At 36.4% G+C, this 27,790-nt stretch overlaps 2 protein-coding genes across 4 annotated transcripts in view; both read right to left on the bottom strand.

Annotated features, from left to right (window-relative positions):
- Window positions 1-7,029: 7,029 nt before the first annotated feature.
- LOC118797792 (trichohyalin-like) lies at window positions 7,030-17,924 on the bottom strand. Of its 3 annotated transcripts, XM_036557060.1 has the most exons (5): window positions 16,415-16,459; window positions 16,096-16,149; window positions 12,936-12,974; window positions 11,827-12,690; window positions 7,030-8,825 (listed from the first exon to the last, which is right to left on the bottom strand). In XM_036557060.1, the coding sequence occupies exons 3-5, from the start codon at window positions 12,952-12,954 to the stop codon at window positions 7,129-7,131; spliced, it is 2,580 nt and encodes an 859-aa protein (XP_036412953.1). In that variant the 5' UTR covers window positions 12,955-12,974; window positions 16,096-16,149; window positions 16,415-16,459; the 3' UTR covers window positions 7,030-7,128. The 3 variants fall into 3 exon arrangements, with proteins under 3 accessions (XP_036412953.1, XP_036412954.1, XP_036412952.1); XM_036557061.1 differs by lacking the exons at window positions 16,096-16,149; window positions 16,415-16,459 and adding an exon at window positions 17,625-17,924; XM_036557059.1 differs by lacking the exon at window positions 16,096-16,149 and having other exon boundaries at window positions 16,415-16,461.
- A 1-nt stretch (window position 17,925) lies between these two features.
- LOC118797957 (B-cell receptor CD22-like) overlaps window positions 17,926-27,790 on the bottom strand; it is a 32,139-nt gene continuing 22,274 nt past the window's right edge. Inside the window, exons 11-14 of the mRNA XM_036557254.1 lie at window positions 21,248-21,312; window positions 20,996-21,116; window positions 20,100-20,245; window positions 17,926-18,024 (exon numbers count right to left, since the gene is read on the bottom strand). Coding sequence (XP_036413147.1) covers window positions 17,926-18,024; window positions 20,100-20,245; window positions 20,996-21,116; window positions 21,248-21,312 — 431 coding nt within the window. The remainder of the gene's footprint in view (window positions 18,025-20,099; window positions 20,246-20,995; window positions 21,117-21,247; window positions 21,313-27,790) is intronic.

Raw genomic sequence — 27,790 nt, forward strand, 5'->3', positions numbered from 1 at the left:
ACTATGTTTGGTTATGCTCTGCATTCCACAAATTCAAGAAAGCAAAGAAGAGAACATAGCAGCAAATGTACAAATTAATATGAACTGAATTACTGTACTTGAATGAAGTTACTTGCATGTACTGAAACACTGAATCACAAAAAAAATGAAATATACCTGAAATATTTCTCACACTAGTTACTCTATACTTACATACTGAGCTTCCAATTATATACCAAATATTACTAGTAAGCACGTTAGGCATTAAATTATACATACTACTTGTTTACCATTATAATTCTGAGTACTTTTGTTCACACCTTTTAAAATAGTTATTGAGTATAATGTATGTACCTGGAAATTACTGGTAAGTACCACATATTTACCTATTAAAAACAAGTTACTTACCATAGTGTCAAGTGCTACTAGTGTTTTATTAAGCTGTTGTAAAAACATGAAGCTGTCTGACCACTCTGACCTAGACCATAAACTGAGAGTGGGCTTCACAAGGTTTACTGCTGTGATGTTCTTGGACCAAGCTTCTTCCTAAAAGCATCCAAAAAGGTTAGCTGTTTGTTTTTTTGTCATTACTTTAACTCTATAGCTATATACTGTATTTCAACTCAATTCGATCAACAAAAACTATGAGTGAAATATCATTATGCCTTATATATATATATATATTTTTTTTTTACACAAATTCGCATTTCATTAAACATGAGCTTAATTAATACTTGATGTTAAATTAAAATTTAAGAAATGGCCGGAATGGTGGAGGTCAAGTTGAGGTCTGGAAGACCAAGACAACTTTTCAAGAGAACTGTTTAAAGGATTGCTAGAAAGGCAAGTCAAAACCCCTGTTTGATTGCAGAAGACCTTCAGTAAGATTTAGCAGACTCTGGAGTGGTGGTGCACTGTCCTACTGTGCAGTGATACCTGCACAAATATGACCTTCATGGATAAGTCAACAGAACTTTCCTGCCTTCTCACCACAAAATTCAGCATCAGAAGTTTGCAAAGGAACATATGAACAAGGCTAACGCATTTTGGATAGGTCCTGTGGACTGAATTTAAAATGCAACTTTTTTGCCACAATGAGCAAAGGAAAAAGGTTGCAGAATATCATGAAAATAACACCTCTCCAATTGGTAAGCATGGAGGTGGATCGATCATGATTTGAACTTGTGTTGCAGCTAGTGGCATGAGGAATATTTCACTGGAAGAGGGAAGAAAAGATTACATTAAATACCACCAAATTCTGAAGGCAAACATTACACTGTCTGTAAAAAAAGCTGAAGATGTAGAGAGAGTGGTTTCTACAACAGGATAATGATCCTAAACACACTTAAAAATCTACTATGGACTACCTCAAGAGGTGTAAGCTAAAAGTTCTGTCAAGGCTCTCAGTCACTCAATCCAAAACACCATTGAAAATCTGTGGATAGTCTCCAAAAGAGCTGTTCATGCAAAACAGCCGCACAAAATTAAGAGGGTTTTGCAAGGATGAATGGGTGAAAATACCCTCAACAAGACCTGGAAGACTCTTAACTGGGTACAATCATTAGTACTCAATCAAGCAGACTGGCCAAACATTTGCTAAGGGCCTTTATCCTTTTTGTTATCTTGAAACTGAAAAGATGGAAATAAAGGAAAAATCTTGCCCAAAACATTAAAGAAATGTGTCATCTTTCATTTTATGCTTTTTTGAAAATCAAGTAATCTTTTACTCGATTGTCTATTCTTAGTAATAGAAATTTTGACCAGGTGGTCATGTATGCTGAGAAGGTAGTGCTTGTGATTCTTGGTTCTTGGGTTGGGTGACATTTTCTTCAGGACAACATTCCAGGTGTGGCACAGTTGCTAACCTTCCTTTACTGGTTTACTGCTTGCCCAGAATTGCATATCTGTGGCCTGCCTAAAGCATCCTTGGTATCTATTACTGCTGCTCCCAGTACATCATGTATTTTTCCATTTTGCAATTGCTGCATCAAAGTCTTAAGGTTTTCTTAAGTGGCCAAGAATCATTTGTTAATGAGTTATGAACACTCATAAAAACCAAAAGGAAGCCTTACAATAAGTTGTAAAACACACCAGCATTTAATGAGATTCACTTAATACAAATTCACAAAACAACCATAGCAGAGCAGTTGGAACACTTTATCCTGCTGTCAATCTGTATTAACATTATATTGTTATGACTTGTCAGTGCGTTGTGCAATAGTCATAACATAAAGAAAACCAAAGAGAGCCATTCGGCATTTAAACAGATCAACTCATATTATTTTCTTTTCTTTTGCAAACCAACACAGGACAGACGTCAGAGTGGGCATGCATCAAAACAACAAACATAACCGGTCTGGCTGGCAGAATAGGGAACCTAACCTTACCTACTCGAAAATAAAGAACCAAAAAAATACACACAGTCTTCCCTAACTCCCTGACTAGGCCAAAACAGGTGAAAAACATGGGCCAAAAGAAATGGCACCCACTCCTACACCATGGTCGGCTGTTATAAGAGAGTTACAGAGATTGTTCTTAAGCTTACTGGCAAATGTTTGCGTTGATTTGGGTTATCTTTGATATTAAAAGTAGTTTGATTGTTTGAAACATTCAGGTGTGACAACTTTGCAGAAATAGAAGACATTAGGAATGTGAATACTTTTTCACAGCACTGTATAACAATTCATTATAAAACCTGACCTTCTAAAGTCAGGTACTCTTGCTATTTTAAAGGTTTATGCATGTATAACCGATTAAGAGCAATTTTACCAGCTTATACCTGGTATCATTCATGTGTGCCACATAACACAGAAAATAATTTCAGTAACACTTTATATGAATTCTGTTTCATAAAGCATTAAAATACATTAATAAAGTGTTATATGGTGTACATAAGACCACACAATGGAGAATATAAATAAGCTCATTTAATTGTGTATTAGTAGTTATAGTCACATGCATAATACTTTTTAAAATAAGAGTATATAACTGGATAATGTCAGGTGTTAAACAAAGCAAGACTTGACATGTCTTTAGGAAAACTAGCCTAGCAAGTTTGGCAAGTGTGGCAGAGCTCCAGGGTCAAACCAGGGTATGATGTTTATCATTCTTTATTTTTTTTATTTATTGTACTTTAATTGTTTTATTCATTTGTAGGACTTGCTATGTTTTTCATTTTTCCTCTCCTTCTTTTCTAGACTGGCTGGTGTGTGAGCACCAGCACTCAGAGTTTAGCTTTAATTGAGGTCTTAGCTATATTTAAAAGAAAAATGGAAAAGACTAAGAACAGAAAATACTGACATGGAATGATAGTACAAAATACCAATACTGCAAATAGTGTTTGAGAACTATTGAAGAGTATAAACCAGGAAATAATTTGCTTTTACGTCTCCCTAAAACTCCCCAAATATGTTACAGAAGGCAGAAATATAGCAGTCATTTTTGACTGTTCTTAGGTTTTTGCTGTTGTTAAATAACAACTACTTTATGGCTCAAACTATTAGCTAAATGTCACGGAATGAATGTCACAAAATTACCAACTAATATAATGAAGTGAAAGACTACTGGAATGTTGACAAACACCTATGAATGTTTTACTTTCTTTTTCTCCGAATTCGGGGAAGTGTGTGTGCTTTCCCACTCCCACTTTGCTGTCAGGCTGCAGTGTAAAAAGTAGAAGTAGGAAAGTAGAAGAGGGTAAATTTGATCTTAAGTGGTTTTGAGGTTTGATCTGATGGATAGTACAGCTTTTGTTCCTCTAAAATATTTTTCCCTATACATTGTTTCATACAAGATATTTTAGTTGAATAAAATCAGTTAAACTCACATCATGAAGTATTTTTGTAGGGTGAATGGACAATATTTACGGCATAATAATAAACAAAAATGTTTACAATTTTCTTAAAATGGATTTGTTTTTACTCATGAATAGAAAAAAAAATATTTTCTAATGGACTGGGCAGGTTGTTGACTGGAGTTGTTTGTGCAATGCTGTGATGCTTACATTGTCAAGATAAAATGCTTTCATTTAGGTGGCAATCTACATCCTTGGCCCCTTAACCATAATGGATAGCGGTAATCATCAATATTTGTACCCGCATACAATAATATATAATGGGCAGAGCCATGTGCCATAAATGGGGTTGACTGAGAGGGGAGCTGTGTTGTGGCTTTCTGCATTGTAGATTCTTTAGTTTATTTTCATATCACCAGTGTTCTGTGTAAAGCTGTTATCAGTAACTGTCTTTGTTTATCACTTACACAATTCTCACCAAGTTGCATATATGATATGAGTTTTTCCATGCACATGAAATCTACTCACTGTTGTTCGGTTCTCTAGTCATCCACTGTAAGCATAAATGACCCAATATATGAGGCTTTTCCAAATACTTCCTGGCCCCACCTCCTCCTTGGGGTCACCACAATATGTTCAGTAGTTTGTTGTTGTCATAAAAAATGCTTTGCTCTTAAAGTTCTTTGGCTCTCCCTATATCATAATTCAACTGTCAAGTTGAATTATGATATAGGGAGAGCCAAAGAACTTTAATAGCAAAGCATTTTTAGTTTATAATAATAGTTTTTATTAATGAATAAATGCTAATTTATGATCAACCCCTCCAAAAACAAAAAAAAAAAAATAGTCACACTTTATTTTAAAAGTGCCCCGTTGATTTATAATGTCACACACACAGGCTGAAAAAGAAGGTGTGGCTTTATATTTAGGTCTCAAATACAAAATGAACATTATACTGATGAAGATATGATAACAATGGTACATAATTCACTCACATCCTTCACCAAGTTCTGACAGTTCTCTTTGAATTCTCTTTCAGTCATCAGATTCATCTGCTCGGTGAAGGGGGCTGAAGCACAACTCATGTTACAAAATGTTTTGCCACACATTCTTTCCACAAAGGAGTACCAAAAACCCAAAAATCACATATTGTAAAGAGTTATGTTTAGGATAAGGTTAGTAGAATCTGTAACCTACAACTTTAAATCATTTTTATTAAATGTAGGTTAAAGACAAAGTGATGTGTACATAACCTGGGTAAACCCTAAAGAACTAGACTGAACTAGACTGAATCTTCTACGCTGCTCCTCCATTTCCTCCTGTAATCTTCTACGCTCCTCCATTTCCTCCTGTTTTTATGAGCCATATGTTTCATGATAACAGAATAGTTTAATTCAAGTTTTTTGTTAATACCAAATTAAATTATGGAATAAAACAGTTTCAACAGCACTGCCACTAAATATTACACAAATTAACTTATTTGAGACAGGTTGAAAGTTACAGTAAGTGCCCCTTTAAGTAGCAATTAGGGATTAATAAGATGTAGAAAACAACTCAGAATTTTTCATTTAGCAATAAAAAACAATGCAGTCTTTATTCCATTGCAAACACAAAATAACTATGTTCTATTTTTGCAAACATGCAAATAAATGCAAACACTTGTGAAAAAATCAACGTAGACAGACAAGTGTTCTCATTCATAACAACACAAAGTTTCTTAAACATAAAATCTCATGATCTTTCCATATATTAATGAATGAATCAATGAATGGCACAGTCTTTTGTGTTAAAAGAAACATCACAGATACCTTTTGGTTTTACTGTAATTTTCTAGTAATGTTTAAAATATGTAACAGTATGAATATGTATGTTTCAGAAGTACATATCAACCAGATATGGAGAATCACTTGCAGGCTTACTTGTTTAAAAAAAAAAAAAGAAAAGAAAAAAAGAAAATTAAGAAAGTGATGCCTTCTTGCAGAAACAAATGTTTGGCATGGTTCAGTTTTTGCCACATTTTCTGTTGTTTTCAAAATTCAGTTTTTACCAAGAACTATAAAATATATTACAAAGGCATTACAAACACAAAATAATGCTGTTTTCTAGTTTTGTATCTGACCTTGCCCTGTGTGTAGTAAGATTCTGAATAATTTTCCCTGTTCCAAGTTCAAAACTGAGTCTCATCTGTTCAGAGACCATGGTGTTGCTCAGCAAAAGTGGAAATGTAAGTGTGACGTTAAAAAATCACTTCAAAATAAACTATTGACAAAATCTAGACCACTTAAAAACTCAAGTTCAACATGAAAGCCACCATAATGCTTATTCCTGGACAGTGAAAAAGCATGAACTGCTCATTACGAAAGGCCTTTATTATCTTTTGTTTTAATTGAATTTAAACTTTAATGCCATTTATTTATTTTTACCTTAAGAAAAGACAGGTTTTCTGATATTTTTATAATCGCCAATTATCACACAATGTTAAATGCTCATTAAAGTATGAGAGTACATTCAAAATAAAACAGTTTATTAAAATATATGGTAACACTTTCTATGAATGTCACCTTTGTAAGCGTCTATAAACGTATTCATAACATGTTATAATGCATGCATAAGACATTATAAACATAGCTATAAATATTTATAAAAATGCATTACACATTATAGCCATGTTTATTATGTATTATGAATTGTTAACATAATACATTATAAGTACTGATCATAACAAATTATAAGCGCTCATAAGTTGTATTTGTCTGCTCTAAGTAAAGTGAAGCGTACTGTACTAAAGCCTCCTCCAGTGTTAAGAGTGAGGCTTCAAGTTGAAGTATTTACTGAAGGATTTACTGAAACACTAAAACATACACAGTAAAGCACATTACAGGCTTCAAATGTCAGAGTTTAAACTAGAGCTGCCATCAGTGCTTTACCCAATGTGGGAAAGTCAATGTACACCACCGTTAGCTTGGTATTTGTTTTTTACTTTACGCTCTCCAAGCTGGGACTGACTTCTTTGGCACTGACATTATAACATGTTATTAACACTATTTATAATGCATTATTGTAACAATTCATAATGTATAATAAACCTGGCTATAAATTGTAATTCAGTGTAATTCTTTTTTTATAAATATTTATAACCATGTTTATAATTCCTTATGAATACATTATAACATGTTATAAATGTGTTTATAGATGCTTACAAAGGTGACATTCATAGAAAGTGTTACCAAATATATTTTAATATTTATGCTATGAATTTGATGTAAATGGACTATTGCTAGTTTTAGTTGAATACCGCTGCTCAGTACAATGGACAATGTCTGAATTTATCATGCTGGTACTAGTAAAGTCCAGAGCTAGTCTTGGGATGGCTCTGGTGTTGCTTCAGACAGCTCTGTCTTGGAATTTAATAAAGGCTGTGTATCCTCTTCTCTGGGTTGGCTCTTCTTAGTAAGGAGCCAACCAATTCCTGCACCTACAACAGGGAAAAGTACAAGAGGTGCTGCAACAACCACTAAAGCAACTTCTGCTGCTACTGTTACCCCTACTCCTGCTGCAACACCTCCAACAGCTAGTCCTGCCCCTGCTCCTATGACAGGTCCTGAAACAGCAGATTCTGTGACATTATTTACTTCTGTCTCCCTTCTATTTAAATCTTCCTGTGATGTGCTATGCTGCTCCTCCATTTCCTCCTGTAATCTTCTACGCTCCTCCATTTCCTCCTGTGATCTTCTACGCTCCTCCATTTCCTCCTGTAATCTTCTACGCTGCTCCTCCAATTCCTCCTGTAATCTTCTACGCTGCTCCTCCATTTCCTCCTGTAATCTTCTACGCTCCTCCATTTCCTCCTGTAATCTTCTACGCTGCTCCTCCATTTCCTCCTGTAATCTTCTACGCTCCTCCATTTCCTCCTGTAATCTTCTACGCTGCTCCTCCATTTCCTCCTGTAATCTTCTACGCTCCTCCATTTCCTCCTGTAATCTTCTACGCTCCTCCATTTCCTCCTGTAATCTTCTATGCTGCTCCTCCATTTCCTCCTGTAATCTTCTACGCTCCTCCATTTCCTCCTGTAATCTTCTATGCTGCTCCTCCATTTCCTCCTGTAATCTTCTACGCTCCTCCATTTCCTCCTGTAATCTTCTATGATGCTCCTCCATTTCCTCCTGTAATCTTCTACGCTCCTCCATTTCCTCCTGTAATCTTTTATGCTGCTCCTCCATTTTCTCCTGTAATCTTCTACGCTCCTCCATTTCCTCCTGTAATATTCTATGCTGCTCCTCCATTTCCTCCTGTAATCTTCTATGCTGCTCCTCCATTTCCTCCTGTAATCTTCTATGCTGCTTCTCCATTTCCAGTTTCTCTTTCTCAAACTGAATTCTCTCTTCCTCCCGAATCTTTTCCTCCTCCTCCTTTTTCTTTCTCTCCTCCTCTTCTTTCCTTCTCTCCTCCTGTTCTCTAAGATTCTCCTGAGCCCTTTCATACATCTCATTAGTGTAATGTGTCCCACATAAGGCATCTATCTTCTCAATCAGCTCTGAGACCTGAGAGCGGTTCTGCATGTCTTCATTATTAAATGAATGGTATCTGTCCTCACATTTCTGTACAAGACATTCTAAGTGATTACTTCGATTCATATACTGCTCTATGGACACCTTCATCTGGTCTACATGAGTAAACAGTATGACGGTGTGCTTTGAAGCTTCTTCTCCAAAGTTCTTTTGAATCCACTCTACAGCGTTTCTCTCCTCTTCAGTGAATCTCACATCCAGTCTGACCACCAGCAGGAACACATGAGGACCAGGAAGTGACATGTAGACACACCTCTCTATTTCAGCTTTCAGAGCTTCTCCAGTCAGTGATGTATCACAGAGTCCTGGAGTGTCGATCACTGAGATCTTCCTGCCCTCAACTGTTCCTTCATGTCTCTCACACTTCCTGCTGACAGACTCAGGTGACATTAGTGCCAAAAAGGCTTCTCTGCCCAGGATGGTGTTTCCTGTTGCACTCTTTCCTGCTCCAGTTTTACCCACCAGCACAATCCGTAAAGAAGCATCTGTACAACAAAACAATAAAAGTTTTTGCATTTTTTAACCGGTGTGTGATTGTGGTTTGTTTGTTGTTGATTTGTACTTTTCTTGTCATTGTAAAGCATCCTTTTGATTTAAAAATGTGTTATATAAATTAAACTTTAAAATTATTATTGTGCTTAATTACTAAATGCTTAAATAATATCTCAATCAATAACTAACAATAACACTGATAACTATAGTTTTAGATATTATTAAGTAGTTTATGAATGTGTTAATTAATGTGACTCAACAATTGGGAGTCAAATTTAAAACAATATCAAAGGCTTTACCTATTCCTAGGACCACAGTGGTCTCAATAATTTTGAAATGGAAGAAGCTTGGAATAACCTTCAATTTCTTATTTTATTTTATTATTATTATTTTAACCAAGCAGGAAAGGCCTTAGTCATTGAGGAATCTAGTAGTCCAAATTCTATAGTCACTCTAAAAGAGCTCTAAAAGTCCTGTGCAGAGTTGAGATAACCTTTTAGATAAACAACGATCTCTGCTGCATTTCCTAAACCAGGCCTTTACAGCAAGTGGCACTGCGGGATGCACTACTGAATAAAAGGCATATGATAGCCGACTTGGTTTACTAAATGGTATGCAAAGAATTCTGACATCATGAGGAAAAAGATTATATGGTCTTATGAGACAAAATTTAATTATTTGGGCAGAACATCAAACATAATGTCTGGTGAAAAACAGTCACTGCACATCAACTGACTAATACCATTCCTATGGTGAAACGTGGTGGCGGCGTCATGCTGTGGGGGTCCTTCTAAGCAGCAAGGACAGGAAAACTGCTAAGAATTGATGAATTGATGAGTGCAGCCAAATCAAGGAACATTCTTGGAGAAAACCTCCTGCAGAGCGCACACAAACTCAGATTAGGGCTAAAATTCACCTTTCAACCAAAGAAACACTGAAGTTGCTTCAGGGCAAGTCTCTGAATGTCCTTGAGTGGCCTGGCCAAAACCCAGACTTCAACCCAATCACACGTGGAGAGACCTGAAGATGGCAGTTCAAAGATGCTTGCTATTAAATCTAATGGAACTCAAGAGGATCTACAATGAAGAATTGGGATAAACTGTCCAAATCTAGGTGTGCAAAGCTGTAGATATATCTAAGAGGACTTGCAGCTGTAATTGCTGCCAGAGGGGTTTTGTACAAAATATTGACTAAACGATCTTAATACATTTGTTAATAAGAGATTTCAGTTTTTGATTTTTAATTAAATTAAAAAAAAAAACAAAACTCAAAAACATTACTATGTTTTAGTCATTATGGATGATTAAATGTAGACTGATGGACAAAAATGGCAATTATAGTTGTTTAAAATCAAATTTAAAACACAAGAACAAGTACAAAAAGTAAATGAGTCTGAACACTCTCTGCATCCACTGTATATTATTTTCCTGGCTGGACTTTTTAACATCTCCAGTTAATCAATTTCTTAAGTTTTGCACAAACAGTGGAAATAAGCACTTTCAACTCTTTAGCTATTCTCTTGTAGCCAGTTCCTGATTTGTTCATCTCAACAACCCCCTGTGGCACATCATTGCTGTTTTCTCTGGTCTTTTATAGAGTGATAGATGACTGAGGTAATTTGGCCTGTATGTCACCTCATAGTTATAGAAACAGGAAGTCATGGCTGACCATTTAAGTCTTCCAGGTGAACTTTCAAACATAAAATATGAATGGGAATATACTTCAATCAGACTTCATTCAGAAGAATTTCTAGGTATGCCAACAAGTGTGGCACACACAGATTTGAGAAAAATTCTAACGGAACAGAAGTAACCAGACACGTGTGATAAAAGCAAAGCATTGAGGCTTTAATATTAAAAAGGGAAATCCAAACTCATAGTTAGAAACTAAGCTAAGGTCAAAACCAGGACTAAATGGTAATCAGAATACAGACACATAAAGAGAGAGGTTGAGGGCCAGAGCCAAAAAGAAAGTAAGCTGAAAACAGGGTCACAAAAAACAAGCTGGCCAATGTTTACCAGATAAGCCATTTTTGAGGAGGTCACTGTGAAAGTAGAAAGTCAGTGTTTTAATAGCTAAAAAGCTTTACTTTATATTAGATTAATTTTAACACTTCAATCCTCTCACAGGTGATCATGCTCTGCATGACACAGACTAGCGAGTCTATCTTCTATCTGCAAGTGCTACTGACGGATTATCATACCCCTCCATGCTTGACTGGCTAATTTGTAAGTCAAATTGTCTTTCTTCTAACAGGGCCTTTTTGGTGCAGTAAATAATAGACAGTGCTGGCCCTTGAACAAAGCTAAATTAGCATGGTGTGGGTAGTTTCACACTGATATGAGTTTGACTGGAGTTTTTAATTTAAAACAAATGAAAAAAAGTTATATCTCATGATATGTTCGAGTGCTTTAAAGGTCTAAATAAAAATACAAGGAACAAAAAGTATGCATTTTTCTCTTGGAAATGTAATTAGAGTTGCAATAGTACTCAAGTAAAGTACTTTACAACTCTTCCAAAAAATAAGTAAGTACACTCACTGCAGTATTTTCCACCCATTGGATTAAAATTTCAAAAAGATTCATATAATCAATGATAATATTAACTGTTATTTCCAGCCTTTTAAGAGCAATGTTTCCTGCATTTCAATGGGATTAAAAAGCCTTTTCGAAATAAGCATGTATGCTGTCTTTTTCTTTTGTTACTCATCATTTTGTCACTGTCTAAGCTACTTATGAGCACCCTATCTTATACTTGTGATTAGAAACACAATTAAGAATACCCTTAGCATCACGACTTAACATAATCAAAAAATAGACACTAACACTTCTTCTACTTTTTGTGAAAGTCCAGTTTCTCATGTAGATTGTTTGTGATTACCTAACGACTTCATCTGAAGAACCTCAAAAATTAAAGACTGAAGGCAACCTTATCATATCTTGTGTATGTGTACCTACCAGTTCATGTGCATCAACATGACAGTACTTCACCCACCTGGATCATCTAAAAATCGTCCTCCATTTTCTAGATGCTCTGCTTTGCTCTCAGCTTTATCGTCTCTTGTGCTCGCTGTATGAATTTCTTCTGTACTCTGTTTAAGTTCCTCTTCTGTTTTTGTCTCCTCCATAACTGGTCTCCTCTCATCCTTGCCTCTCTCCTGTTTTCCTTTCAGTCCTCCTTGTTGCTCCCATTTTTGATTGTAGCTCTCTTGTACTTCTCTTTTTCTTTCCTCCCTTTTTTTCTTTTGCACTTCTTCTTGTAACATTCTCTTTCTCTGGACCGCCTCATACATTGCATGAGTGTAATACTGAGCCCCGTTCTGTTGGACCATGGTCTCAATCTTCTCCAGGAACTTCGTGATTTGAGCTGGATTCATCTCTTTCTTACTGTTCATCACATAATAACCAGCTCCACAGTTACTAGTCAGTTCAAGCATCTTAGCATCCTGAGAAAAGTTCATCCTTTGTCTGTTTGTCATTTCTTCTTTTCCAGTGAAGAGCACCATGGTGAACTTCAGAGATTCTTCTCCAAAGTTCTCCTGAATCCACTTCACAGTGTTCTTCTCAGCTTCTGTGAATCTCTCTACTGTGACCACCAGCAGGAACACATGAGGACCAGGAGAAGACAGTGAGAGACACCTTTCTATTTCAGTCTTCAGCTGGTCTGTACTGAGAGTTGTGGTGTTGATTGCTGGAGTATCGATGACTGAGATGTTTCTGTTCTCCACTCTTCCTCTCTGTATCTCACACTCTGTGGTTTCAGTCTCTCTGAAAGCTTCTCTTCCTAATATTGCATTGCCTGTTGAACTTTTTCCAGCACCGACATTACCCAACACCACCATCCTCAGACCCTCAAACACTGGAATGTAAAAGAAATTTTGATTATATTTGATGGTGAAGCATACAATCTAAACAAAACTACATACACACAACACATCTTACAGCTGACTTTTGACCTGAAGCTGTGAAATTACATTAATTAATGTCAACTGTAATTGGGCACTATAAGTGAATTTGAAAAAAAAAATAAATAAAATGTAAAAAAGGAAATTATTTGTTTGCTTGAATGTAGTATTTCGTGAATGCCATTATTTTCAGACTTACTGTTTGGAGGATCCTCCATGGGGTTCCTTCGTTCTCACTCTATGGTATGGGCAGAAAATAAATTGATGTCATTTTTCAAATATGCCACTATATATGGAAAGAGCCCTCAGTAAGCCCATCTAATTCTAAATAAATCAATTTTTTTCACATGGATCTTTCAATTTTTACTGATATTTCCTTTTGATCAGGCCTAATATATTTACTATTGTCATTTTTTTTTTTTTATTCAAATTGACATGGATATTCACAATCCTTATAATATATGAAACTTCAACTGAAATGGAAATATTAAACAGCTAAATATTATGCATTATTAGGTAATTCATTGTAATTTTATTCTTAGTTCATCTGTTCAGTTTCAGTCTGAGCTCAAGTTATTGTAATGGAGTGGCCCCAGTCAGTATTGGAACACATCTGCTGTTACCCAACACTCCTTCCTCCTCCTGCTCTTTTAGACAAAAACAAATGCAAATACACACATTCACATGCAAACTTCTCTACTCTGCATGTCTCTCAGTTCAGCACATAGATTTGTGCTTACTGACAGCACAAATCACAACAGCATTAAACAAAGAACTTTCTATGAATGTCACCTTTGTAAGCATCTATAAACACATTTATAACATGTAATAATGCATTCATAAAGCATTATAAACATAGCTATAAATATTTATAAAAAGAATATTACATGTTATAGCCATGCTTATTATGCATTATGAATTGTTAACATAATATATTATAAGTACTGTTCATAACAAATTATAAGAGCTCATAAGTTGTATTTGTCCGCTCTAAGTAAAGTGAAGCGTACTGTACTAAAGCCTCCTCCAGTGTTCAGAGTGAGGCTTCAAGTTGAAGTATTTACTGAAGGATTTACTGAAACACTAAAACATTCACAATAAAGCACATTACAGGCTTCAAACGTCAGAGTTTAAACTAGTGCTGCATCAGTGTTTTACCCAATGTGGGAAAGGTAATGTACACCACCGTTAGCTTGACACTAACTTAACACTGCATATCCAATAGAATGCTAGCAGAGATTAGCATTACTGTAGTGTAGTGCAGGGATGTTACAGAGTGAAGGGTTCTAGCGCTTGACGTTAGAACCACTGAGGGAACAAATTACAATGACTGCACTCTACTGTCTCGCCCCTCCCTCTCCAGGCCTTCACTCCACAGTGACTTCACGCTCAGTGTGATGTTCAGGGGAGGGGCTGATGGGTACTTGGTTTGCTGTGATGTAATTTAGTGTTTAAAGTGAGAGCGCTGGTCAAGAAAAGCACATTGTAGCAATAATCCTATGCTGGACAGCCTGTTTGGAGCATCTGAATATTCAGGACTGAAGCCCTGCAGATGCAGCCCTAACAGTACCAGCACTGAGGAATAAAATACTGGAAATCTCAGGGCGTCAATAAACTCATAATTCATAATGTATAATAAACATGGCTATAAAGTGTAATTCAGTGTCATTTTTTATAACTATTTATAACCATGTTTATAATGCCTTATGAACGCATTATAACATGTTATAAATGTGTTTATAGATGCTTACAAAGGTGACATTCATAGAAAGTGTTACCAGAATTTCCTATAACTAGAAATGGACAATAGTGGGTGGTGTGTGTTTAAGATGTAAATACTTCCTTTTCTTTCTAAGAGCCTATGATGAAAAATAGTGCTCTGATCATTCACTACACTTGCTCTGAGACATGAGAAGTGCTGAACCATAACAGATGCAGTATGTGATGTACATTGAGGATTAATATTAATATTAAGATAAGAAGTGGATTTTGGGCCTTTTGCCAAATGGAACAACTTGCTGGTGCTTTGTCTGAAAGAAATCACTAAGGATAGAGAAAGAGAGCTGGAGAAAATCCTGCTGAATGTTCTAATATGTGTATCATGTCTGCAAGTTGCATTCCTAAGATGTAAAGCCTAACATAAGGGAATTTATTTGCTGATGCTTTACCTTGATTAAACTGCTGTGGTCTCTTTATAGTTAGAGAGAGTAAGTCCTGTTGGTTTTTATGATGAGTATCATATCTGTAAGCTCCCCATAAAATATTAAGAGTAAAGCCAGTCTTATGTGATTTATTTGAAAAAAAAAAAGTGTTACAGAAAGTGGGGCAAGCGAGTTCTCTGGTCTCTGTCATAATGCTTACTTTGCACTGGTTTACCCTGATTTTATTTCATAAAATACTACAAAAAAAGAGTTTAGAATTTAAATCAACCAACATAAGGATATCTAAATCAAAATTATTTGAAAATGCACAGTGGTTAAGGGAACACTTTGACTTGGAAGTGTTGTCTATCAGCTACAGACTTTCAAGCACAGAGTACTAAGGCTTTGTGTGTCACACCCAAACCTGCACAGTAGCATTCTTATTTAGTTTGAGAGAGTCATATTTCCACTTCAACAGACTATGCAAATAGCAGGTGCAGGCTTGTGTTCCAGGAAATGTAGCCATTAGTTACTTACCAACTGAAAATTTTAGATCTTTAACAAGACAAGAACATTTTCAGTGTACAGGACCTCAGCTAAGCACAAACAGATCATATTTTAAAACAGACTTGAAATTACTTTATGGATTAGATGCAAGCTGTAAATGGCTGGATAAATTAAAAATGCAGCTTATTATTTATAAATTAATAAGCAAGTCATTAAAAGTAACATTAAAAACAAAAAAGGAAAAACACCACCCCTGAACTTAGAGTACATGGGACACAAGAGATGAGACATAAACACCTGCTTCTGCATATTTTTAATAACCCACTTGTAGACAGAGAATACCTTACCTCCCACTGTGACCAGTAAATTCTTATAAAATGCAAGCAGCATTGTGGTTAATTCCATGTCCCACACAGAGCTTTACTGTGGCTTTTCTTTAGGCCATTGATGTTATTGCCCAAGGACTGCTCGCAGGACAGACACTTAACATCACAAGCAATTCACCTGCTGAACAGTGCCCACAAACTCAGAAACCTAATTTTGCATTACTACACAGACTACTGAATGTGTTTAACTATGGACTATGTAGACTGGTCTACATTTATACTTGTTATGTGTTTTTTTTATATTTTCTGTTTTTATGCTAGCCTTAAAATAGTCCTACAAACATAATTATCATTTAATTGAATAGAACTGAAGAGAATTACCCACCTAGTAAAATCTGACAAGACCTGTGATGAATCTCTTCATACTTTTCCATAGATGCTGACATGGGAAAACTAAGCTAATATTACAAAATACAAATGATGCACCATACTTTTGACATTGTACCTTGAAATTTATAAAACTGTACATAAATAGATACCTCTTACAATTTGCTTAAATTTACCCAAAATTTTAACATTTTACAGCACAATAAATTATTTATGACTGTTACCAGACTATCATTGTCCTTAAATAAGCTTCTGATTTAAAAACACAGATAAAGTAATTTGAGGAAATTATGCATTTATAAACAGGTATAGCCTACCTGAATGTCCAGATACTGCTGCTGAGGGTTTTCTCTCTACTTTTCTCTGTCCTCTCTTTCTGATAATAAAAATAAGGAAATGACTGTGCTAGACACTCCCTCAGTGTCCTTGAGCTGTAATATATAAACAAAGCACTTTATTCCTTACTATGTTTGTGCCATATTCAGTAGATAATTTTTTATATATTTAGCACATTATTATTAATAATAATATTAATATTATTCTTATTGTTAATATTAATAATAATTAGAAGAAGAGGAACTGTCACTACTAAAACACATTTTCTGTAATGAAGTGAACCTTTTGTATTTTAATGGAAAATATTATTTTTATGTGTGTATTACGGTGTTTGTTAGTCATGCACTATCTAGTGTTTTTGAGTTCTGCTCAAAATTAGCTGAACTGTCATTACTGAAATAGTTACTACTGTAGTAGTGACAAAATTGAATATTCAGCTCCATTTTGAAATAAATAATAATAATAATAATAATAATAATAATAATAATAATAATAATAATAATAATGTATAGTGTCACCTAAAGCAAATATATCGGAGAGAGAGAGAGTCAGCATGACAGACATTGTGGTGGCGCCAAACTTGAATGTGAAAGCCGACCGCCATCCTCCTCTGCTGGGTCATGGTTTGGTGTGGGAAACTTGTCCCAGCTTCCCACTGTTAAATTTCTGAATGGAACCATTAGGCTTGTGCTATTCATCCTTGAGGGATGGTGCTTGGGCTGGCCTGGAGTGGTGGAGCTAAGCTTGTTTTCCCCCACTAACAAACATTCACCTTAGCTTTGTACATACTGATAAACCCGTCACCTGCGCACACTTAGGTTAGGGGTTTTGATTGAGTATAAAGTTTAAGATCCCTAGACTAGAATAATAATTAGTCAACACGTGAGCTGAGTCAGAGAGTGAACTGTTGGAGGAAAACTCTGTATATGTAACAGCTGGAAAATAAAGTATCACAACTTGTGCATGAGTTTTATCTCTTTTATGTCTATAATTTTATCTCTGATTTTCTTAGAATGCTCTGTGGTCTTCATTTTTAATTTCAAAGTTTTCCTCTGGATTAACAGGCTGACCAATCGACCCTCGTGACATGTTTTGCGTCGAAAATCACACCTTGTCTTCTGAGCTTTATAACTCAGGAATGCTTTAATGCAGCAGTTTATTACGTGTGTCCTTAGAAACAGCGATCCCTACCGTTTCAATAGCGGTGCCATCGCGGTCCGATGAAGCATCTGTGAGTAATCCATTGTTGAAAAACAGTAAAAATATACTCTCCTTCAAAGTTTGTTTTATTCTTCAAGTACAACTCAGTTTCTGTGCTTATAAACTCTGCATTTTGTTTTATTTCCACTAATATTATTTACTTCTAGGGCTTCTAAAATATTTACGTCGTGTTTCAAATCAAATATTTGATTAGATGAGTCAGTATTATCCACCGAAAATGCCTCTTCAGTGCGCTCCCCTTAGCCAGCTCTGAAGCTGCGTGTGCATCTCGTTAGTGCGCTCTGCCGAAGAGCGCTTTCCTCGCTCTGTTTGTGCACTTGTGTCCTCGCAGCGGCGCATTCACATGTGCACGCGCATCCAGCTGAGTGCACTGAAGAGATGCGCACACACCTTCAGAGTCTTTTGCTGTCCGTCCAACACTGCTGGACTGATATAGATTTCAGGTTTATATTATGGTACATAGTTCTTTACTGTGTGTTTTCTAAATAAACCAATATTTATCTGATCATTTCTGGAAGGATTCTTTATTATAGTAATTGTTATTATAAGCAGCTGATAATAAACACCCAGTGTACTAAAACAGTGTTTTATTCGCTTGAATATTAGCCATATTGGCCCTGAACAAAAAAACTCAAAGGCTTGGCTGCTGTGTCAGTCTGTCACATGCAGTTTTAGCAATTTCCATGTGTCATACAGGTGAAAATATCAAGAAAATTAAGTCCGCCTGATGCTACGCATATATTGTGTCACAGTAATAAGCCATGTAATGAACAATCATCAAAATTCTCAACTCATAGACACTTTATTCTAAAAATTTCTAATAGACATTTAAGCTGTGAATTGATTTTTTAAATTGATACATTCAGAAATAAGTAGGCGCATAAAATTTTGATCAAAATGTCCAGTTTCATAAAAATATCAAACTTCTGTGGGCATTTACAACTCAGGTGATTACATATTTGAGAAGCCACAAGTCTTCTAAAAAAACCAACATATAGAGTTAGAACAATTGAAAGAGGAACTGACAAAAACGGGGAATAAAAACACACCTAATAGTGCTAGAGCCCTAAATTAAGGGGGTCTTTTATCTAGTTTCCACAACACACAGGGTTAAATATTTATGCAAACAGCATTTTCATTTAGTAATCTTTGTCACAAAATATTTTCTTATGTAAAACCAATATCACTTTATATTAAATAAAAAAAGGGTGCGCAGCTCCTTCTAGCCAGTGGCGCTATTCCTTTAGGGCAAGTTTAACTGCAAGGTTCTCGGTCTCCAAGTTCTCGGTCTCTTATACCATAATTTCTCTCACTTGGAATTTTTTTTGTGAGTAAAACTCAATCAGGTGTAAATTGTTTTGTTCTCCACTGCGCTGTGATAGGACTGCACCTACTCCAGTTTCCGAAGCATCCCCCTCCACCACGAAAGGCTTAGATGGATCTGGATGCTTCAGAATGGATGCAGATATGAAAGCCGTTTTGAGTTTTTGAAAGGTAGTTTCTGCTGCGGGATCCCATGTTAACTTTTTTAGATGCTCCCTTGAGAAAGGCTGTGAGAGGGGTGGCTATAGAGTTGAAATCACAAATAAAGCATCTATAGAAGTTGACAAATCCTAAGAATCTTTGAAACTCTTTGATGCATGTAGGTGTAGGCCAATTGACAAGGGCTTCTAATAACATGTCCAAGAAAGTAGACTCTGTGGAGATGAAACTCTTTTCTCTGTTTTGACAAACAGGTCAATATCAAGTAATTGACATAGGACTTGACATACTTGTTGCAAATGTGTCTCATAATGAAGGCAGTAGATTGATATGTCGTCAATGTAAGCTATGACGAATTTCCCTATCATGTCACAGAGAACGTTGTTTATAAAGGATTGAAAGACTGACGGGGCATTGACTAAACTGAAAGGCATTACAGAGTACTCATAGTGCCCTCTAGTGGTAATAAATGCTGTCTTCCAGTCATCCCCTTCTTTAATGCATACTAGATTACACGCACTGTAAGGGTCTAATTTAGTGAAAAACTGGCCACCACAATGCTGTTGTAATGCAACAGGGATCAGAGGTAGATGTAGTGTTTGTATGCTTGAGTGTAACGTCTTCACACAACAGTAATAAATAAAAGAGACCAGCAAGGGAGGTAGCGTTATTCAGCTCTTCTGACTCTTTACTGATTATTCTTTTTGTTAGCGGGTGTTCCACAACAAGAGGGGAGAGGAAAGATACTTACTTCAAAATAAGAGTCTTAGTGAACTACAACACAATACACAACACTCCTCCCTGCTAAGACACAATGTACAACATCATTATGCAAAAATTGTTTGTTTTTTTTTTTGTTGTTTTTAGGTTGAAGCGCTCTGGGGGCTTCCTATCCCTAACAGGGTAGCATCTTTCATTGGCAACACAATCAGTCTGCTTTGGAGATGAAGCAGGTGTGGGTACCTCTGTTGCTGGAGTGTGTGACTCCTCAGGAGTAGACAGCTCTGGAACAGCAGGAGGCGCTATGAACACCTCAGATGACTTTTTACTGATGGGCATCTGTATCCTCAGCTGATCAATGTGTTGTCTCTGTAGGACTCCAGGTGCAACTTCAACGGTGTAAGAGAGTGGTCCTGTGCATGCTGCAATCGTGCCAGAGATCCATTTTTGATTACCTCTGTAATCTCTTGCCAGGACAGTTTGGCCAACTAAGAAGTGATGAGCTTCTCTGCACACATTTGCAGCTTGATGCAGCTGTTTCCCCTGCACAGTTCATCTGAGATTTGGTCGCAGAAGGTCAAGACGAGAGCGCAGTTGATGGCCAAAAAAGAACATTGCAGGTGAATCATTAGTAGTCGCATGGGCAGTGTTTCTATATGCAAACAAAAAATTGGCAAGTTTTTGCTTTAATGTCATGTTTTCACTGGACACAGCTTTGAGTGCATTTTTTAAACTCGTTCAGCCAAGCCATTAGTGGCAGGATGACATGGTGCTGAAGTCAAATGTTGGATTCCGTTCATTTTCAGGAATGTCTGGAATTCTTCAGCTATAAACTGTGGACCATTATCACTCACTAAATCTTCAGGAACACCAGTTCTTGCAAAGAGTTCTCGCAGTACTTCAATTCTGTCGCTGGCTTTTGTAGAAGACATGGTGAACACCTCAGGCCATTTCGAGTGGGCATCCACTACCACAAGAAAATTGTGTCCCATAAATGGTCCAGCAAAATCAATGTGGATTCTCTGCCAGGGGAGTGCAGGCCATTCCCATGGATGCAAAGGGGCAGACTTAGGTGCCTTCTGAACATGTTGACAACCCGTACAGCGCATTGCCAGCTGTGTGACGCTGATAGAACTGACCGAAATGTGATTTCTGTCGTGCTGTCCAGCCATTAAGTGTGGCCACGTACACCTGAGACAGCGTGGGATCTCTTCGGGTGTGATTTCTGATCATCTCTGCTGTAACAGGAAGATTCTCAATCTGTGAAAGAGAAAACATCACAAGGAGTGACCTCTTGTGTGGCCATGCCAGATGTGTCATTTCACAGTGGTAAACTTGACAGACTGTCTGCGTTTGCATGATGATGTGTCCTTTTGAACTCAATTTTATACCTGTGTCCTCCTAAAAACAATGCCCACCTCTGCATTCGTGCTGCAGCAGTAAGTGGTACGCCCTTCTGTGGGTTAAAAATAGACACAAGAGGTTGGTGATAGTGACAAGGGTAAACTCTTTGCCAAAGAGGTACTGATTGAAACATTTGACTCCCCAGACAAGGCTCAGTGCTTCACAGTCTATCTGTGTGTAATTTTTCTCTGTCGCTGTAAGTGACTGGGATGCAAAGGCGATTGGGCGTTCACTACCATCACTCATGACATGAGACATGACCGCAACGATTCCATATGGTGAGGCATCACATGCTAGTTTCAGTGGTAGCTCTGGGTCATAATGTGTGAGCACAGTATCTAATGTCACCATTTTCTTTCTGCCACAACGATAACACAGTTCGCTCGGTCCTACTGCACTTCGTTTTGAGTAAAGTTTGTGTACACTTACTTAAGCTCCTGACTGTAGCTCTGTAGCATCTCTAGCAGCTGCTTCCATTGAAACAGCAATTTCCACTGCTCTCTTGAAGGTGAGTTTATTCTCAGTTAAGAGCCTTTTTTGGATGCTTTCATTCAACAGTCCACAAACTAAGTGATCTCTTAGTGCATCACTAGGCCCGTCACCAAATTCACAATGTTCGGACAGTTTCTTTAGTTCAGCCACTTATGCTGAAATTGACTCTCCCTCATTTTGATTACGTTTATGGAACCGAAAACATTCCACGATTAGCAAGGGCTTTGGACACAAGTGGTTTTGCATGGTCTCCACAATTTTACTGAAACTGAGTTCTGCAGGCTTGTCCGGTGCAGTTAAGTTTCTCAACAAGCTGTAAGCTTTTCCTCCCATTGCACTGATCAACATAGACACTTTTTTCCATCGGCTATATCATTTGCCTCAAAATATTGTTCATCCTCTCAATATACATCATACAGTTGTCTGTTGAACTATCGAAGGCATCAAGTTTTCCAATATAGCCTGCCATTTTGCTGTCGTATTACTACCACCAGACTTTGGCAACTTACTGTATTGTTTGCAGCGCTTCTCTCTCTCTCTCTCTCTCTCTGTCTGGCCAAAAATACAAGTCCACAGGCAATGTAGGTTCTTTGGAAAATAATCCTCGTCGCCACTGTAGTGTTTGTATGCTTGAGTGTAATGTCTTCACACAACACCAATAAATAAAAGAGACCGGCAAGGGAGGTAGCGTTATTCAGCTCATCTGACTCTTTACTGATTCTTCTTTTTGTTAGCAGGTGTTCCACAACAAGAGGGGAGAGGAAAGATACTTACTTCAAAATACACAACAGTAGGAGATAAGCAATTTTTTGGTGATATTATTAGGGGCACGATAGTCTATGCAGGGTCTGAGAGCGCCATCCTTCTTCTTAACGAAGAAGAATCTGGATGCAGCTGGAGAAGTGGCATTCTTTTTTCTGAAAACTTCTATAAGATCAGAGTATTTGGAGGGGATTGGTGAAGAATGAGTGGTTTCTGGCCTTTCCATGTGGATGAACAGATTCTAAGTTCTGGAGTTATGAGACAGTGTGAAAAACAGTTCCCCTCGGCTCCGGAGTCTATTAAGGGTGTAACACAAAGAGAAGTTTGACGGTAGTGAATGGCAACAGGAAGGAGTACAGACTTCGAAACCAACCCCTTTGTGGGAACACTCACCATATTAGATTAGATTTGCTTCTTTCAGATTAGAATTCCTTCTTTTTTCCCAGGGTTGGCATCTGAGGTCTGTGTGGACGAGTCTGACAATCATGCCAAATGTGACCAGCTGCTCCACAATACATGCACAGACCTCCATAAAACCGACAAAGCCTCTCCCCTCAGCCACCAAGCGATTACCTTGTTTGAGATTGAACAAGAGTTCTCCATTGGAAAGACCATCGTGAAGATGTTCGAAGTTTTTCAAAAACTGTTCACAACTCTTGTAAATGAGACCACCCTGCAGTAGCCCTCTAATGCTTGAAATGAAAGGCGCAATACAATAAAGGCCTGATTTTAGCCTGATCAGTACTAGCAGGGGAATTACTGAAATACACAGAGCATTGTAACAAAAAGGACACTTATCAGGAGACCCATCAAATTTATCTGGTTCACTCAGTGAAACTGTTGTGAAAACATGTATGATTCTTCAAATAACCTTCTGATGTGGCCAAATAAAAGAACAAATTGTTCAAATTCTTTGTGCATTATATAACTTGTTAAAGTTTTTTTTGTGTAGTATAAAACTTGTTAAAGTTTCAAAATGTTTATTTCAAAACAAATTGTTTTCTTTCCAGTCCATATGGTCCATATATGGAAACTAAACTGAAAGAATGTTTTTAATTACCTGTTTTTGTGGTCATGACAAACAACACATTTGCATACATTCTCCTTTACAGCCTATAACAGTTTAGCCCTGCCCACTCACTTTAAAATTATAAGAAGCATTTTGGCCCAGACTGCTTTCTGAACAAGATAAAAGACAGAGCCAATCAAGAGTTAATTTACGTAGGTCACTCTTAAAGGCACAGTAATAATAAAACTAAGAAAAAAGGTTCCATTTATCACCAAAAGAGCTCTGCTATTATGGAACCTTTTTAGGACTACTCTGTAATCTCTCATTTTGTTTTAACTCAAATAAACTAAGTCTGCTGTACATAAAACTCAGTATATCCCACATATTGCTCAACCATTTTAAGTTAAGGAAACGTTTTTGATGATTTTGTACACTCAAATGGCATTTTTGAGTTGAATTAACTTATTGCTATTTAGTTTAGTCTGTTGCTATGGCAACTTTGAAACCCCCTATTAAAAAAAAAAGACATTTCTGCTGGTTTTAATCTTTCTCACCAAAGTTGCTGAACAAATGTGTGAAAATGAGTGAAGCTAAGTAAGCTGTAAAATACAGTTACATGTTTGTTTTGTTAAGACGATCTTGTTAGATAAAACATATATTTGTTTCCCATTGGCTTCCAGCTCCATCTATTTGCATATTGAGTGTTTCTTTCCCTTTGTTTTACTCACCGTCAGTGTGCTTTCATTCCACCCAGGCTGCCTTTCCTCAGGTGTATGTGTTTTATATATGCTTTACTCATCTGCCTTACATTGTGTTGTTGGCTAACAGTGGAGATTACTGCTGTCTTTGCTGATGAGTGGGTGTTTGTGTTGGTCAGTGACCATGTTCACAGTAAAGGTTAACCCTCCGGTGTTTGGTGGTCAATCTCACTTAATTAGAAAAAAAAAATTCTCCATTGGCTAATGAAACATATTGTTAAATTACAGTTTCAAGATGTTAAGTTAAAATATTAGAATTTATGAGTTGCACAAATGTGTTTATGTTAGCCTAACACAAAAATGATAGTTATTCTAACTCAAGTTTTCATTACACATTACTTAATTCTATGAAAGCAACCGGTTTCCTCATTTTCTTTTTTTAATAAATTCAACTTATCCGGGCTTACAGTGTATGTAGAACCCCTTTTGCTATGAGTGTACCAAAGAATTAAAGGCAGGACACTTATAAACACTTTAACTATGTAATACAGGAACAGTGATTTATATGACAAGGTGCAGTACATATAGCAAAGCCTGTTGCAATTGAGGGTAAAAAACTAAAATATTTATTTACAAGAAAATATTTTGTGACTCCTGTGTATTTTTTTTTTAATCGTCTACTATTGGTTCACTGGTTGGTCTACCAGGTTACTCTGAGTGGTGAGAGTTCACATCAGATCAACTTCTGTGGCTCCTCAGTGGAAAACAGAATATGCTGATGAGTCTATAATAAGAATCAGTGTGGTTAAATGCAAATGGAGTATTATCACTGCAATCTGAGGAGTCAGTGAGAAATATGAGCTCATGCAAACATTATGGCTACAGTTTACTGCAGTTTTTGTTCAACAAATTGCCAGTGAACCTACTGAGTTATATACAGAATATTGATGAGGTGGTTAATTTTACAATTCAGTGTTTCCTGTGTACAGATTCACTATTTGTTTGAATCTTCCTATATAAGTTTTTATAAAAAATAGTAACTAATTCAAATTTCATGTCATTTTTGAGAAAATACAAGGTCAGAATTATGATTTTACACAATGGCTTCAGACATTGCAGTACACACACACACACGCACACACACACACACACACACACACACACACACACACATATATATATATATATATATATATATATATATATATATATATATATATATATATATAGTTAGATCGATAAATTGTACCCAAATAATAAAAAATCAGAATATCTAAATCTAAATATATAATCTATTAATAAATAAATGAAAAGAAACTACAAAAAAGTACTCAGTTTTATTCAGTTTATTAAGTACTCAGAGCCCACCCAAGTGTATAAGAAGAGCTTATTTGAAAGTTACCACAAGACAAAAGACATTAAAATCTTCCCCTCATCCCCTATTGGTTTGGAGAATTTTTATGACAGTTTTCTGGACAGAAGGACAAGGATACATGCCTTGTATTCACATGTAAATACAAATAATATTATTAAAAAAAATAATAATACCAGTATCATACTGGTATAGAAATACACATTATTAGCATTGGCCCAGAATTTTCATAGAACTTTCATTCAGTAGATGTCTGAACTGCAGTTTTGTAAAAATAAGTTCTGATATCTTTAAATAAATTCAAAGCGAGTAACTCCAGCTTTAATCAGAAAGCCTGGTGTGCTGATTCAGCCAATGTTTACTAGAAAATCTAATAATACAAGAGTGAATTTAGAATAAGCACAGTTTATTTCTTTCAGTTTACTTTCTCAAGAAAAGTGTCAGCAGTGTAAGCGAGTGGAGAAATGAGTGAATAGGTTCAATTTTTTAACTATAAAAACACAAAGATTTGACATGAAAATCTCTAAAAAAATCAGAATTTACCCCAATATTAAGTCTAACATAACATTACAGAGGTAACATAAAATGATTTACTAAAGTTTTAAAATAATACCCCCAAGTCTGCAGAGGAAAGAACCCGATGCCCACCACCACCACTCTTGGTTTGATGATGCATTTATGTGTATTAGACCAGGAGATGTGACCGTTATGGGATATTTTGAGGGTGAACTATAGTTAGTCATCCTACACACGACTACTTATTTGGCTCAGTAGACACTGGAGACCTAATCCGGCCTCATACAGCCTGTGTCCACCATCTCTAAAGCCTTCAGTTAAGACTTTTAAATAACAAATTAAAAGTGCACTGTTAACCTAACTTGTGGTCTCCTTGTGGTTGTGTTTGATGCTTATGTATCCTGGTCTCTTGTACCCTTCATGCTCTGAGACCTCGCCCACCACATGTGCTTTGTATCATCTTTTGCTAATGCTAGCAATGCAAGCATTGCTGCCATAATGGTAAAGAAAGCAAGCACTTTTACTTTCAGTTCATTGTCAAAAGCCTGTTCTACCTGATCTGTTGACATGCCTTCAATTTAATTGTGCATGAAACAATGTCGTGACAGTCGTGAGTTGTCATGACAGATTTTGATCAGTAATATAAAACTGCCATGTTTCCATTGTTGGTAACTGTCATGACAGATGCTGTAATATCTGATGTCAATGCAGTTTATGTCACATGCCTATTTTGCTGGATGCTCTAGTTAGCCATCATGATATCAAACATTATAAACATAGTCTGTCATAACAACTGATGACAGCATGTGACATCTGCTATAACGTGTATGGCATAGTTATGTCAATTTTATGAAGGAGTGTTGGTAACACTTTCTATGAATGTCACCTTTGTAAGCATTTATAAACACATTCATAACATGTTATAATGCATTCATAAGGCATTATAAACATGGCTATAAATATTTATAAAAATGCATTACACGTTATAGCCATGTTTATTATGCATTATGAATTGTTAACATAATACATTATAAGTGTTCATAACAAATTATAAGAGCTCATAAGTTGTATTTGTCCTCTCTAAGTGAAGCATACTGTACTAAAGCCTCCTCCAGTGTTAAGAGTGAGGCTTCAAGTTGAAGTATTTACTTAAGAATTTACTGAAACACTAAAACATACATAATAAAGCACATTACAGGCTTCAAATGTCAGAGTTTAAACTAGTGCTGCCATCAGTGTTTTACCCAATGTGGGAAAGTCAATGTACACCACCGTTAGCTTGGTATTTGTCTTTACTTTGCAGTCTCCAAGCTGGGACTGACTTCTTTGGCACTGACATTATAACATGTTATCAACACTACTTATAATGCATTATATTAACAATTCATAATGTATAATAAACATGGCTATAAAGTGTAATCCAGTGTAATTAATTTTTATAAATGTTTATAATCATGTTTATAATGCCGTATGAAGGCATTATGACGTTATAAATATGTTTATAGATGCTTACAAAGGTGACATTCATAGAAAGTGTTACCGGAGTGTTTAAGTAAGGTGTTAACCTAAATGCTACAGGTGCAATAAATGAGCCACTCTAATGTTAGTCACTGTGAGCAAATAGCTTGTCCAGTTTAAAATATATGAAAGAATTAAGCCAAACCAAACACAACATGGGAAG

Source organism: Colossoma macropomum, unplaced genomic scaffold, assembly GCF_904425465.1.
Source record: "Colossoma macropomum unplaced genomic scaffold, Colossoma_macropomum, whole genome shotgun sequence".
Lineage (NCBI taxonomy): Eukaryota > Metazoa > Chordata > Actinopteri > Characiformes > Serrasalmidae > Colossoma > Colossoma macropomum.